This window comes from Chrysochloris asiatica, unplaced genomic scaffold (genome assembly GCF_000296735.1).
Source record: "Chrysochloris asiatica unplaced genomic scaffold, ChrAsi1.0 scaffold00155, whole genome shotgun sequence".
NCBI lineage: Eukaryota > Metazoa > Chordata > Mammalia > Afrosoricida > Chrysochloridae > Chrysochloris > Chrysochloris asiatica.
The window spans coordinates 6,516,917-6,533,182 of record NW_006408673.1 but is presented as its reverse complement, the minus strand read 5'-3'; the positions used below and the strand labels follow the sequence as shown (position 1 = coordinate 6,533,182).

The 16,266-nt window shown below is 41.2% G+C and overlaps 1 protein-coding gene across 2 annotated transcripts in view; it reads left to right on the top strand.

The window, feature by feature from the left end:
• Nucleotides 1–5,605: 5,605 nt before the first annotated feature.
• Nucleotides 5,606–16,266, top strand: part of LRBA (LPS-responsive vesicle trafficking, beach and anchor containing) — a 944,588-nt gene continuing 933,927 nt past the window's right edge. For both annotated transcript variants that reach the window (XM_006870875.1, XM_006870876.1), the window contains exon 1: nucleotides 5,606–5,824. In XM_006870875.1, coding sequence (XP_006870937.1) covers nucleotides 5,606–5,824 — 219 coding nt within the window. The remainder of the gene's footprint in view (nucleotides 5,825–16,266) is intronic.

The following is a 16,266-nucleotide window of genomic DNA, read 5'->3' as shown; positions in this document are numbered from 1 at the left end:
TTTTCGTTCTGCTGTGCATAGGGTCGCTATGAGTCGGTACTGACTCGATGGCACCTAACAACAACAACTTCCCTAATAAAAGGAGCTCTGGTAGTGTAGTGGTTATAAGTTGGTCTGCTAATCTCATACTCAGCAGTTTGAAACTACCATGGGTTCCGCAGGAGAAAGATAAGGCTTTCTGCTCCTGTAAAGATTTACAGCCATGGAAACCCTATGCACCACCACCACCACTTCCCTAATAAACCCTGTAATCCTGAGAATTGTCTTTGAGTTCTGTGTGGCCATTGCAATGGAATACTGAACCCAGAAGTGAAGTACAGAGTGCTATGGGAAGGACAGTTGAGATCAGAACTGGTAAAGAGGATGAAGAGAGGAAATATTATCTCACAGAAGTCAAACTTGGGCAGTAGATGTTGTTCATGGTTCTTCCCCCTAGTGATGGCAGAGGTCAGATGCTGCTGCTGCAGTGAGATTTTGACAGTGTTTGACAGCTGTAAGTCAGGACCATGAATTGCCAGCCTTGAAATATGCAATGCTGAATAGCAATTTTTTTTTAAAAAAGCTCCAAATTCAGGGATACACACACAGCTGCATAATGATATTGTTAGGTAGTATCTTTTGGAAAAGTCATCATTTAACGTATACCTTAGCAAAATGCCAAGCAGTTACAATGCATGGATTGTGTATTATTTTTTGGGGTAAGAAAATTCCACCCCAATTTTCCCTTTGTGTGTAGGTAAAGGTTTACAGATCAATAATCTTGAATTCAGCATGAAATTACATTCTCTTTGCTTGAGTTCCTCTGAGGTATGCACAAGGCTTCCTGTTCTGAATCTACTCTATTTTTTTCTCCCCTGCTATGATTTCAATACATGCTGAAGAAAAGTACAATTATGAAAACCCTTGGTTCTGAATTTAATTCTGACAAAATGCTGATGTCAGAGAAAGGTTAAGATATGCATTAGACGATGATAGAAAACATAGGTCTGTCTTTAGAGATAATTTTTTTTTCTTCTTTTGTATGTAGAAGTTAAGTGGAGTCCTGGCGTGGCGCTGCACGATATTGCACTGGACCACAAGGTCAATTTGAACCACAAGGTTGGCGGTTCAAACCCACCAGTCGCTCCTTGGAAACCCTGTACAGGGTCTATGTGTCAGAACCAACTTGATGGAACTTAAACAACAGTAGCATAAGATAAGGTAGTTTTGTAAACTCATCTGGTAACACTTTATATGAGAGAACTTCAAAAATTCCAGTATCTTTTAATCTCATTTTGCCATGAATTTTTTGAAGCCCCTTCATATAAGGGTGTTGACTAGAAAACTTCCATTAGTAGAACCAAAGAGATTACCAAATTTTAACAAATGGGAAGACTACTTTCCACATTAAGATAACCATTTATATCACACAAGGTTTTTCTTCCATTTGATAATAACTTGGTAAACTCAAGCAAGGGTTTTCAAGTCAGAAAAAAACTGATGCAACTAATTTTAGTTTCATTCCAAATCATACGTATTGAGTACCTATAATATGCAAAGTATAGTATTGTACCATCAAAGAGTTCAAATTCACCCTAAAATTCTTCAGAGTTCTCAGCTACACCTAATTAATCATCCACAGCGTAGTGTTTACAAATAGGGCTGCTAATCTCACAGTCAGCAGTTTGAAACTACTAGCTGTTCTCCAGGAGAAAGATGAGGCTTTCTGCTCCTGTAAAGATTTACAGTCTCGGAAACCCTGTACAGTGTTGCTAATCAGAACTGACTCCACGGCACATAACAACAACAGCAACATTGCATTTTGGGAGTCCTGGTATGGTGCTGTAGTATAAGCATTTGATCATAAGGTCCATTTGAACCACAAGGTTGGTGGTTCAAACTCACCAGCCACTCCTCGGAAACCCTATACAGGGTCAGGACTAACTTGATGATACTTAACAACAATTGTATTTTGAGGAGTCCTGGTGTGGTGCTTTTTGAAAAGCACAGGATGCTAACCAAAAGGTCTGTGGTTCAAACCCACTAGCCACTCCCTGGAAACTATACAGAGTTGTGGTGAATCGGAACAGACTCACTCAACAGCACTTAACAACACTGCATTTTGACTGTGGCTTGGTTTGTGAAGTTTCCCATTCTACCTTCTTCATCCTTTCTCAGTGAACCTCCAAATTGTGTCAATTATTTTACTGTCGCCATTGGGCAAAGTCCTGTTGTGGTGCGGCAGGATAATGCACTAGACCACAGGGTCAGTTTGAACTGCAAGATTGGCAGTTCAAACTCACCGGCCACTCCTCGGAAACCCTATGAGGTTGCTATGAGACTGAACTGACTGGAAGGCACTTAACAACAATGGGGTAAAGTAAAGCAGGAGGTTGAATAATTCTGAATATTTGATGATTCCTTTTGAAAATAGTTGTCTATTGTCGCACATACCCTATTTTACCGTAGAAGCATAGTGTTAAGAGTGAACTGGTAAATTCATGAAAGACACTACTGTCCCATAGGGTTTCCAAGGCAGTAATATAATACTTAAAGTACCATGGACTGCCAGAAGGGCAAATAAATGTCTTAGAGGAAGTATAGCTAGAATGTTCTTAGAAGCCAGGATGTGAGACTTTGTCTCGATTACTTCAGGCATGTTATCAAGAGGGACCAGTCCCTGGAGAAAGGCATAATGCTTCGTAGAGTAGAGGGTACGTGAGATGGATTGACACTGTGGCAGCAACAATGGGGTCCACTGTAATGACTGACCGTGAAGCTGGCACAGGACCCGGCGCGGTTTCACTTTGTTGTGCATAGGGCATAGGGTTGCTATTAGTTCGAACCAACTTGATGGCACCTAACAACAATCTTTATGGAAGCAGACTGCCATATCTTTCTTCAACAGAGCTCCTTTACACAAATATTACCCTCAGATAGGGAGTGTAGTGGCTCCTTAGGGTAAGCACTGGACTACAAACTACTAGGTTGGCAGTTTGAGCCCATCAGTCACTTCTCAGGAGAAATATGAGGCTGTCTGTTCCCTAAAACATTTATACACCTCAGAAACCCTATACAGTGTTGCTGTCATCGGAACCCACTTGCAGGCACTTAATAATAACCCCTAAATAATTTTCTGTTAAGTCCCCTCCAGGTGGTTCTGACTCATAGCAACCCTGTATAGGGTTTCTAAAGAGTGCCTGGTGGTTTGAACCACCTTATTCTAGAGGATTCCCTAGATAATTCAGATGGACAAATTTTGTCTCAAAGGATACCATTTATTTATTTAACACAAACTTTCTTAACACTTATGGTAGAATAATATATTCAAGGTTAGACGATTTGACCTAATATGAGGAGGCAAACTGCGGAGGTCTTTGATCATTTAATGCCTCTCTTCCTCAAATTATAGTTGTGTAAGAGGTAAAGTGAAAGTTGTCTTTCTCCTGCAGCAATCCCCTTTCCTTCTTATTCCATATTTATTCATTTAACAATTTGAAATATAAATCCGAGGCCTTAACTCCTCCACAATACTTACTTTTACTTGATCCACATTTTGTTTCACTTTCATTTTAGGGAGCAAGGTATGTTTTAAACATTTTTTAAAAAGGCCTTATGAATGACCTTAAGAATAATTTTTCTTTCTTACAACGCATCAGGAAGTGTGCTTTACTGTTAATAGTCGGGGTGGAGGGAAGGACTCAGGTTCTGATGAACTCTACGGGCTTCATCCGTAATGTAATTTATCTTTTCAACTAATATGAGAATGAGACAAGCCTAACTTTTACGCTGAACATCACGAAAGGAAAAGAAAAACCTCAGGGATCTACACGCAGAATTAACCCTGCCTCCACACTATGCTTGGAGCAGCTGTCTCTGGAATCCTCCTTTCCTAGAATGTGGGAGAGGTTTGGTGGGGCAGCAGCTGCAAGGCAAGGAATCTTCTCTTTTCTCCTTGACGCGGACTCTTCCCCTCCCCTTCCGAATGGTGACAGCTGCTGGGGCATCCCAGTGGAAATCTCTTTCCACTCTTAGCCAAGCGCGGTAGGTGGGCGGGGGGCAGCAGCTGAAAGCAATCAGAGGTAGGAACTCTTGGCTCTTCTTAGGGAGAGCAGTCTCACTGGTTCCCCCTTTGCCATCTCCCTGGCTCGTAGCGGTCCCCCAGGTGTCCTTCTCCAAGTCCAAGAAGACACCTTGGCAACGTGGGACGGCTTTCCTCCGCGGTAACTTAACAACAGAATCAGGATCCTCACCTTAGCACTTGCCAAAGTACCTTCCCAGGTTGTAGAGGAGGGGAAGACGGAAGGAAGGGACAGCCCCGGGAAGGAAAGATCTCTTGTCGCCTGGTCCACCATACACCTGGTGCTACCTGAGCAGCTCCCCCGCCCGCCCGGGTGCGCAGCCTAAGGCGCCCAAACTCCTCAACCCTTGCCAGGTCCCCTAGGCCGCCCGCGCAGCCACCCCCGCCTTCGCGCCCGCCCCACCGCCCCGCGCGCTCGCGCACGCGCACGCCGCGCCGGCAGCCCTCGGCGCTGTCATGGCGGCCGGGAGCAGCTTCCTTGAGCACAGGGACAGCACAGCGAGACGTGGTGGGGCGAGCTGTGGCAGTAGCATCCTCTCAACCAGCAGCAGCCTCTGTAACGGCGTCCGTAGAGCCAGCAGCGGCTGTGCTTGCAAAGATTGAGCGCAGGGGTGGGGTGGGCCAGGAAGCCATGGAGTTCTGTGCAGCCGCGGACTCCCGGGCAGCAGACTAGGGAAACTTGGAGGCTGCGACCAGGTGCACTGACCTCCCTCTCCTCCCTCCTCTTCCCGCCGTCGCTACCGGGCCTCGCCGGCCGCCTCCCTGCCCCTCCTCCCACAGCACACACCTCCCGTCCCCTCCCGCTCGGACCTCAGGTGTCTGGAGAGCGGTGCTCCACTCCTCCCCTTGGGCCGCGCGTTGAGCACACTCTCCGCCCCCTTCCCCCGCCTTTTCCTGCCTTGGATCACCGCCGCCACCTCCGTCTCGTTGCTCCCTGGCGGGGGTGAGGACGAGTCCGGTGTCTCTGGGTGAGGCGGAACTTTCTACCTGCTGTGGTGGCTTGGGGGCTCCTTCCTCTCCCCATTCCCTCGTCTTTCCCTCGACAGTTTCTCTTTCCGTGCACCTGTGATGAGAGGTCGCCCTGCGCCTAGAACCTGCGAGAGCGTGGGGGAGGAGTGAACCTGTTCAGGGGCCTCTGGAACCCGCCTTCACCCAGAACCCAGCTCCTTGAGCCTGGGAGAAGTGGATAGCGAGTGTGGGGTTCCTTTAGTAACTTATCTGACCCACAATAACTATTTTCCCTTTCCCTCCCTAAAAACAAAAACAAAAAAAACCCTAAAACAAAACGTAGCCTATTTAACATATATCTAATCTTCCAATAGGGTTTGGCGTTGTTGTCAGCCTCGGGGAGAGAGATTGGACAAATATTCTCCAAGAGGAGGAGGGCGACACCAAGGACTTTCTACATCAACTGCTCTTGGGGTTTCTCTACAAGTTGGAAGACAGAGACCCTTTTCGTTTTGTGTTGCGTGTGTTGTGCTAATTACTAGTGCAGCGACTGCTGTTCCGGGGCGATTCCGAGGTGTCCTTTTCCGTGAACTAGCAATGGCTAGTGAAGATAACCATGTCCCTTCCCCGCCACCAACAGGTGATGATGGGGGAGGTGAAGGAAAAGGAGAAGAAACCCCTAATGAAGGGGGTGCTTTGTCTCTGAAGCCTGGGATCCCCATCAGAGGCATCAGAATGAAATTTGCTGTGCTGACGGGTTTGGTAGAAGTTGGAGAAGTATCCAACAGGGATATTGTAGAAACTGTCTTTAATCTGGTAAGTGGAGATATACATTTATAAGCATATACTCTTTTCAGTGGGTTGAAGAACGAGAAGTTAAAGCTTCTTGATGGGTGGTTGACGATGGGTTTTCTATGGATAGAAACACAAAATTCTGACGTAAATGAACCAACTTCTTGTATTTTTCAGTTTTGTAGGAATTACACAAATTTAGATGCTCCAAGTTTTCTGAAAGTGAAAAATTACTTTTTTGCTAAGGAAATAACTGCTGCTATGAAAAGTTTTTGGGGCGTACCACTGGATGAGTTATCTGCAAAAAGTTTTTTCCTTTCCTTTAGGATGTATATTTATGTCTGAATTTATTTTTTTAACATTTGAAATAAGTTCTTGTGACTTTTTTGGGGAACTTGAGAAATAATGGAAATGCATAGACCTATTTACTCCTTTGGGACAAAGTTGTATTAAAGTGACTTTGCCAGGATAAGTTTTAAAAACAAAATTTGTGTTCTTAGGAACAGATGAAAGATTAATTTGTTACAAAGTTAATGTTTTTAAAGATTATCTTTACAGTAGTCTTGTGAAATTGAATGGCAATTTACAAAAAGAGTTGTGGCAGAGCATATAGTCTGTTTCCTTTGTAAATTCATGCCTAACATTAAAGCATTGTTCCTCATTGGAAGTTGAGGTTATACTACAATAAACTTTGTTTCTTTAAAACAGTGGATACAAAACAATTTCCTTTATTCCCTATTCCATTCCTACAAATAGCTGTTATTTCTAATGAAGGGCTTTTAGATTTTTTTTTTTGTTCCAATTTCTATTGCCCACCAACCTAATGTTTTCAAGGTTAGGCTTAGTTTATTCCAAGGCAGTTAATTAAGTCCTTCCCTATACCTTTAATAATTGTCAGCTTACCTATAAAGCAGTGGTGGTGGTGGTGGTTGCCACTCATAGTGACCCTGTATAGGGTTTCTGAGGCTGTAAATCTTTACAGGAGCAGAAAGCGTTATCTTTCTCACGTGGAACAGCTGATAGTTTAGAACTGCTGACTCTGAGATTAGCAGCCCGATTCGTAACCACTATGCTACTAGAGCTCCTTTCTAGAAAGAAGTAGCTCACTTATTTTTAGACTGAAAAGTTGGAACAAATTGGGCATTTTTCTACCAATTCATTGTGTTGGAAGTTGAGCCTTGGTAGTAGTGGGTTAAATGTTGGGCAGTAAACCACACAGTACGCAGTTTGAATCCACCAGCTGCTTCTCAAGGAAAGATGAGACTTTATGATCCTGTAATGATTTACATCCTCAGAAACCTTATACAGGCTTGCTATGAGTCGGTGCTGACTTGATGGTACACAACCACCACCACTACTACCATTAGACACATACATATACATTGTATTTTTAACTTTATTTTATGTTGTTGTTGTTAAGTACTGTTGAGTCGGTTCCGACCCATAGCGGCCCTGTATAGGGTTTCTGAGGAGCTGCTGGTGAGCTTGAACTGTCGACCTTGCAGTTCAAACCAACTTTGCAGTTCAGCACATTAGCCCATAGTGCTTCACCAGGACTCCATACAGGGTCGCTATGAGTGAGTTGGTGCTGACTTGATGCCACACAACTACCACCACCACCACAACCACCACCACCATATCCACATATACATTTATGTTTTTAACTTTATAGTATGGAAGTGTTCAAATATACGTGGAAATAGAATAGTGTGATAAACTCTGGTGTTCATCACACAGCTTCACCAGTTTTCAACATTTTGGGGATTTTGTGTGGGGAGATTTAAAAAGTTCATTAATCTCAAGGAGATAAAGCTGATGCATTCTTTTACCTTAAAATAGAGAGGAACTTGCAAACTTTCCTTTCTGATTTTTGTTCAGTTTTTTTGTGACTGTCATGTAACTTGGATGATAAACAGGAGATGTGTGATAGTAATGTTGTTGTTAAGTACCAATGAGTCTTAATGGCTTAGACCTACAGCTACCCTGTATAAGATTTCCAACGAGAGGCTGATGGGTTTGAACCACCAACCTTACAATTAGCAGTCCAGTTCTTAAGACACAACATTGCTTTGACAGAGGATGACTTAAGTACTTAATGCTAACCACAAGGTTGGTGGTTAGAACCGGATACAACAATAGTAAGATTAAGAGCTCAGTTGCTAGCCAAAAGGTTGGGGGGTCTCAGTCCACCCAGAGGCACATGGGAAGAAAGGTTTGGTGATCTGCTTCTGGAGAATCAGCCACTGAAAAACCTGTGGAGCACACACAGTTCTACTCTGACACACATGGGCTTGCCATGGGTTGGCATTGACTCTGACACAGTTGATTTGGTTTGGTTTATCATTCTGTTTGAGGTAGATGTCCAAAGATTGAGTCACTTGTGTTTTTATCATTAAGGAAAATTCTGAGTAGTAATTTGCTAATATGCTGTCTAGATTTACCACCCTGATAGAGATTTTAAGGTCATTTCTATGTCCTTCACAGCGACTGCTTTGAAAGGTCATGCATGTCATTTGTCATTGTTCTCTTCACATGTAGGGAAGGGAAAGTTGCACAGAAAAGTATATTGCAGGTACTTTCATTCTATGAGTATCTCCCTTATATTTCCATGCTCTTTTGACAATATCTAAGGTCTTGACAAGTCTTAAGAAAATCATGGCAACTGAACTGTTTTTAGAACTGCTGCACCTAAATATTTTGTGGTTGATACTTCTCAATCTTAGTCTGAATTTTACTTAATGGAGAAAATGACATTAATTATATACATGGCTTTAAAAAGTTACACACTAGGTAGTTAGCAACTTTCTCTCTGTGCCTAAAACCAGTTGCTGTGGAGTTGATTTCAACTCATTGACCACTGCAGGGTTTTTTTTTTTGTGGTTGTGTTATTTTGGAAGTAGATTGCTAGGTTTTTCTTCCAAGATGTTTCTTAATGGGGTCAAATCACCAGCCTTTCAGGTATTAAGTTGGAGCATTAATTGTTTGCATTACTCATGGACTTCCTCTTTGTGTGTGTGTGTGTGTGTGTGTATCTCTGTACATCCCATTGTATAGATGGGGAAATTGAGGCACTGCAAGGTTAAATAGATTGCCTACAATTTGATGTTTCTTAGAACTGCAGTCTTTTCAGGAACACCTGTGTTTCATGATTTTACGTAGCGTTGTTCGCTTCCTTGAGCAGTTATTTGCAGCTTAGGCATCATTTTCTCTAGTGTGAAGACACAAAAATCATAGATCCTGTTAAATGTTAATGGTGAAATCTCTAGTAATAGTCTGTTTTTTCTTATTTAACCTAAAAAGTTTCTTAAAAAACAAAAAAAACAGCTTTAGAAGTAAAACAAAACAAAACAAAACTTTTTTTTTCAGGTGAGGCAGTTGTGTGTGTGGGGATTTTTTTTTTTTTTTTCTACTCAGATTGCAGATGTAGAAAGTTGATTATTAACTTTTTATTACAGTAAGTGCATTGGATTAAAACTTCTAAAATTGTGAAAAATAGGATATAAACTAAAGAATATGTAACATTGTAAATAATGAAGCATTATAACAATACAAGTCCCTTGAGCATTCCATTTAACTTACAGAACCAAGATGTTACTTACGTCACTATATCTTCATGTGTACTTTCTTACCCTCCTATCTCGACTGGATATTTCATTTAAGCTGTATTTATAGCTGCTTTAACCTTTTCCTTTTCTTTAGGGATGTTATTAAAGCAAAATAAATATATATATTTTTATTGCCCTTATGTTAGCTATATAGGTAATCTACTTTAGAAATAAGTTTTGATTAATAATACGTTGTATATTCAGGTGTTTCAAACTTATGGTCAGCTTTAGCATACATATTTCCTGGTGTAATTTAAGGCCATTCTCTTTTGTTCTCATCTGTATGCTCAATTAATTTGTCAAACGCTTGTACCAAGAGTAATTAATGTATTGGCATCATTTCAGAAATTTATTGCTGTACTAAAGGCTTCTACCCCAGGTATTTAAAGGTATTCAGGTAGGTGGTTCAAACTCACCAGCTGCTCCTTGGAAACCCTACACAGGGTCGCTGTGAGTCGGAACCAACTTGATGGGACTTGTCAACAACACAGCAAGAATAGTATTTCCCGTGGATTGGTGACAAATATATGATTTCATGATTGTTTTTGTTTGTTGGGATAAAAAATTATTATGCGGTGCTGCAGGATAATGTGCTGGACTGCAAGGTCAGGTTGAGCCTCAAGGTCGGAAGTTCAAACCCACCAGTCACTCCTCAGAAACCCTATACAGGGTTGCTATGAGTCAGAACTGACTTGATGGCACTTAACCACAAGATTAAGTGTTAAATGCTTTAAATTAAAGTATTAAAGCTTAAAATATGGAGTATAATTTTTCATTGCTAATTGTATGATATTTGACATATGTCCTGCTAAATATTAGTGGTGCAGAATCTCATACCTACAGGAATTGAGTTGTTGTTGTTGTTATGTGCCATGGAGTTGGTTCTGACTCATAGCGACCCTGTACAGGGTTTCCGAGGCTGGAAATCTTTAAGGGAGCAGAAAGCCTCGTCTTTCTCCCACGAAACAGCTGGTAGTTTCGAACTGCTGACCTTGCGGCTCACAGCCCGATTCGTAACCACTACGTTACCAGAGCTCCTTGAGTAGATGACACAAAAGCTCTGCTTGTGTTGAGTATGGGCAGAATATGTACTTGTAGAGTGTGTAGCTGCTACTGTGTTCAAACTATTGTCCTGCCCCAATGGCGTCATACCTTCTGATTTTTCAAGAAGAACTGAAAATTTAGATTCAAAAAAGAGAAAACTTTAAAAGTCAAAGTAAAATATTTTAAAATACCATGTGACCATATATAATTGCAGGTGGCTGCTACTTTTCAAGTTCTGATATGATCCTTTTTTTTTTTTTTAAAGATCATCATTCAAACATGTTTTTACTCTGATGTATCTCTCTAGAACTAATTCCTCCTTAATACTTGCCATCATAAATTTAATTCAGTGTTAAGATAATTCATTCTTGAAACATGCTTGTTAATGAGTTCCCTTTCCCACTAATGTTAATTTGTACTTCCTGTTATCAGTAATAGAAACACTTTAGTTCATTTAAAGACAATAAAAATGACTGAAAGAATCATTTGTCTGAAAGTCAAAGGTAGACTAAGACTTGCTGTTGACTATAAGAAACACAGTAATATGAAAGACCCAGTTTCTTCTGTTTCTGTTCTGTTTTATCATAGCATTATTTTCAATCTGTCACTGTTGCCTTTATGGTTTTAGAATGATTGTGAGTGGCAGTTGGGGACAAATGTCCTCTTATTCACACCTCTTCGGGGAGAGAGAGAGAGTCTCTTGGTCTTAACATTTCAAACTAGGGTCCTGATTGTACAGGTGAATCAATGACCATCGTCCTGGAAATGTAGTGATTGACTTAAGCCAAGCATAGTTAATGACTACAACTAAAAACCCAATGCTGTCTAGTTGATACCAACTCATAGCAACCCTGCATAGGATTTCTGATGCTGTAACCCTTTATGGGAGCAGAGTGGCTGATGCGATTAAATGGCAGATTTTGTGGTTAGCAGTCCAGTGCTTATTCTGTAGTGCCACCAGAACTCTTACTACACCTAAGGATGGGCCTATTTTTCTAGACAGCAAATGGGTTTGTTTTTTTAATGTTAAAAATATTTATATGAAGAGAAAAAGTAATCATTTCCCAACACTCTGTTGTGATTGTGAGCAAGTTTTCTGACCAAGTTTTAAAATTTCTTAATTGGCCCATCTTTACAAAGGGGAAATTATATATTATTGTTTTTAAGTGCCATCAAGTCGGATCTGACTCATAGCAACTCTGTATAGGGTTTCTAAGGTAGGTTTGAACTGCTGACCTTGTGGTTTTCTTTCCAGTTAAAATGCAGTGGGTTAAATGAGTAAATGCTTGTAAAACATATAAAAGAGAACCATGCACACTAGTTAGTGCTGTTTAAGCTACTTATTGTTGTTACAGTATTTTACATTTAAGACATTTATAATTTTCCTATTCAACCATTTACAATTTATAATTTTTTCTACTTGTATATCGCCATTAGTAGAATTATTAGCTCTTTTATACACTATTTTTTTTTCTCAGCTTTTTATTGTGAGTTGAATGAAGGTTTACAGAGCAGATCAACAGTTTTACATTCAACAAATCATATGCTTTGCTTCATTACATGGTTGCAATCACCCCGTGTACCAACAGCTATCAGTATTTACCTCTATTCACTTTTAACTGTTGCATTCCTCCCTGTGTCTCCTGCTACCTTCATCTCTCCAATGCTAACCTCTCTCTTGTTGTTTATTGCCTGCCCTGTCACTCATGTTAACATGTGTTTACCCTCTAGCCTGTGAATAATTCCCTCTCCCTAAACCATCATAAGGAGCTCTGGTAGCATAGTGGTTATGAATCTGGCTGCTAACCTCAAAGTTGGCAGTTCAAAACTACCAGCTGTTCCACGGGAGAAAGATGAGGCTTTCTGCTCCCGTAAAGATTTCCAGCCTTGGAAATTCTGTACAGGGTTGCTATGAGTTGGAACCGACTCCACGGCACATAACAACAACAACAACAAACCATCATAGGAACTTTGGTAGCGTAGTGGTTACGAATCAGGCTGTGACCCACAAGGTCAGCAGCCGAAACTACCAGCTGTTCCGCGGGAGAAAGATGAGGCTTTCTGCTCGCGTAAAGATTTACAGCTTCAGAAACCCTATACAGGATCGCTATGAGTCAGAACCGACTCCACGGCACATAACAACAACAACATGGATTGTTCCTTTTATCAAGAAAACCCTTTAAACACTTTTTACAACATTGGTCTTATATTTGCCCTTTTGTGATCGACTACTTTCACACAAAGGATCTATGGTAGCGTAGTAGTTAAGAATTGGGTTGCTAACCTCGAAACTACCAGCCATTCAGTGGGAGAAAGAAAATAGAATCATTCAAACAATCAAATGATATACTCTGCACACCAGCTCCCTGGCTGCCAGCACACAACCCCTCTCCCTCCTTGAGTCTAGAGTCTGTCTCTTCATGTCATTGTCTCTGCCTCATCTCTGGCGTCACTGCTTCTCTGGATAGGATCCCACACTCCACTCTTCTCCCTTGATGGTCCCAGGTCCTCCGTTCCTGGACTGCAAGATCAAGCACTCCCTTCCTTTTGTTACAAAATGTCTGCCTTTACATTTGCAACATTCACAATCAGTCCTGATAGCAGTTATTCACTATTGAACCACAAGAGTCTTTTCCCTATCTCCTTTCACCAGTCCTGTCTAGACAGGTTGGAAACCACTCTGTGGCGATTCTACTTTCCCCTGCACCCTCTGAAACTAAGTTCCCTCATGAAAACTTGTAAGCCAGTCACTTCGTGCCTTTGTTGTCTCCCGCATTTTGGGTAGCCAATGTCTAAGTTGCCATCCCTGTCAACCCTGTGTACAGAGGGAATGGGAATGATCCTTGCTATAAAGATTCGTTCCCTCTTTTAAGGTACCACATCCATAAGTATAGATCAAGTTCATCAAATTGTAGCAGATTACACTTTTTTTCCCTCTTCTTTCTTCCTCTTTAGTCAAGTTCTGATCTTTCAGCCATTGAAGCTAGGTCAAATGGGTACTATCTACAAATATGGGCGTTCTTGGGTTGCAGACATTTTTGCGTTGTCTTCAGTAAAACTTTACTCGCATGTATATCAATATTATCTGATAATCTCCGCGTTTCATTGGGTGACCTTTCTTTGGAATGGACACAAATATGATCTCTTCCAGTCGGTTGGCCAGGTTGTTTTCCAGTCCATCTCCTGGGTAACCATCAAATAATTATTCTTTAAATATTAAAATATTTTCTTAAGCTTTTACCGTAATGGTCTTATGCAGTATTTGTCCTTTTGTCCTTGACTTATTTAACTCAACGTTATGTCCTCAAGGTTCATCCATGTTATGAGGTGTTTTGCAGCTTCATCTTTATTCTTCAAAGTAGCATAGTATTACATTATGTGTATATACCAAAGTTTGTTCATCCATGCTTCCATTTATGGGCATTTAGGTTGTCTCCATCTTTTTGCTATTGTGAATAATGCTGCCATGAACATTGGTGTGCGTATTATCTACTTGTGTTTTTGCTCGTATTTGTTGTAGATATATACCAAGTAGAAGGATTGCTGGGTCATAAGGTATTTCTGTTTCCAACTTTCTGAGGAAGTGCCATTTTGTTTTTCCAGAGTGGTTTGAACCATTTTACAGTTCCACCAGCAATGTGGGAGATTTCCAGTCTGTCCACTTTCTTGCCAGCATTTACTGTCCTCTGTGATTTTGAACTTTGCTGTTAACTTCTGGTGTGAGAGAATACCTCGTTGTTTTGATTTGCATCTCTCCAATGGAGTCCTGGTGTGGCACTTTGGATTAATGGGCTAGACTACCAAGCTGTTTGAACTACAACTGCAACTGCTGGTTCAAGCTTACCAGCCACTACTCAGAAACCCTATATAGGGCTATTGTGGGTTGGAACTGACTCAATGGTACTTAACAACCACAACAACAACAACCAACAACACAAATGGAGTCCTGGTGTGGTGCTGTGGGTTAATGTGTTAGACTGCAAAGTCGGTTTGAACCACAGGGTTGGTGGTTTAAGCTTACCAGCTGCTCCTTGGGAACCCTATACAGGGTCACTGTGGGTTGGAATCTGGGTTTTTTTTTGATGTACACAGAAACACTCAGGAATACATAATCATTTAAACAACCAAAGGGCACATTCTACAAACCTGCCTCCTGGCTGCCAGCACACAGCCTTTCTCTTTCATGAGTTTAAAGTCCTCAGCTGCTCCATCTCTCCATGTCATTATCTCTGCCTCCATCTCTGGTGTCTATGCTTCACTGGATAGGGTCCTACATTTTGCTCATGCTCTTCTCCTTTGATGGTCCTAGGGTCCTCTGTTCGTGGCATGTTGAATTAACTACTGCCCCCTTTATATTGTAGAACTTATACCTTTACAGTTATGACACTCACAATCATAATAACAATTACTCACTATTAGTCATAAGAATCTTATCCCCATTTACTTTCACCAGACATATCTAGACTAGATGACACTTTTCAGTGAGGACTGTACCTTTCCCCTCACACTCTGAAACTAAACTCCCTCTTAAAAACTTGTAGGCCAGCCACTTTTGTGCCTTTATAGCCCTCTCCCCCGTTTTAGGTAGCCAATGTGTAAGTTACTCATCCCCATCAACCCTGTTTACAGAGGGGATAGGTTTGATCCTTGATGTGAAGACTCTATCCCTCTCAGTTGATACTTTGAGCTACTACATCTATAAGTATAGGTCAAGTTCATCAAATTATAGCAATTTACACTTGTTTCCTTTATCAAATTTGTTTATCTTACTCTAGTCAAATTCTGATCATTAAGCCCTTGAAGCCAAGTCAGATGGGTACTGTTTGCAAGTTTGGGTGTTCTTGTGCATCTCCCCTCACTTCATGTCAGCTGAATGCTTCACTCTCAACTCTAGCCCTCCTAGGTTCTTGTCTATGGGCTTAGGGAAATTCACTGCTTTTGAATTGATTCTGACTCATAGCAACCCTATATAAAATTTCTGAGGCTGGAAGTCTTTGTTGTTAAGTTGGTTCCAAATCCTAACGACTGTGTGTGGGGTTTCCAAGGAGTGACAGGTGGGTGTGAACCTCTGATCTTATTATGGTTAACAGTCCAGTGCTTATCCAATTGCGTAACACCAGGACTCCTGTAAATCATTTTTTTTTCCCATTTCTTTTAAATTATATAAACCTAGGAGTTTCAATCAAAGTGAAAAAAATCTTATATAAAGTCCAGGAGGTACACTTACATTTTGGAATAAGAGGTATGCTGATTAATTGTATGTGTCAATTTGGCTAGACTGTGATGTCCAGTTGTTCAGTCAAACATTAGTCTACATTTTGATGTGAAGGTATTTTTTTTTCTTCTTCTTTTTAAAGTTTTTATTTTGAATTGAGTGATAGTTTACATGGGACAACATCGGTTTTATACTCATTGTTTCATTGCAATGACTACAATCTCCTTCACGAATCATTCAACAGTATTTGATTCTATTCTGGTTTTTTTTTTGGATGTGCACAAAAACACTCAGGAGTATACAATCATGTAAACACCCAAAGGGCACATTCTGCAAGTCTGCCTCCTGGCTGCCAGCGCACACAGCCTTTCTCTTTCCATGAGTCTAGAGTCCTCAGCTGCTCTGTCTCTCCATGTCATCATCTCTGCCTCCATCTCTGGTGTTGCTGCTTCACTGGATAGGGTCCCGCCTTCCACTTGTGCTCATCTCCCTTGATGGTTCAAAGATTCTCTGTTCCTGGATCAAAAAGGAGCAAAAAGCTTTATTCTTCTTCTGAGGAGTGACTGATGGCTTTGAACTGCAGACCTTGCAATTAGCAGTCC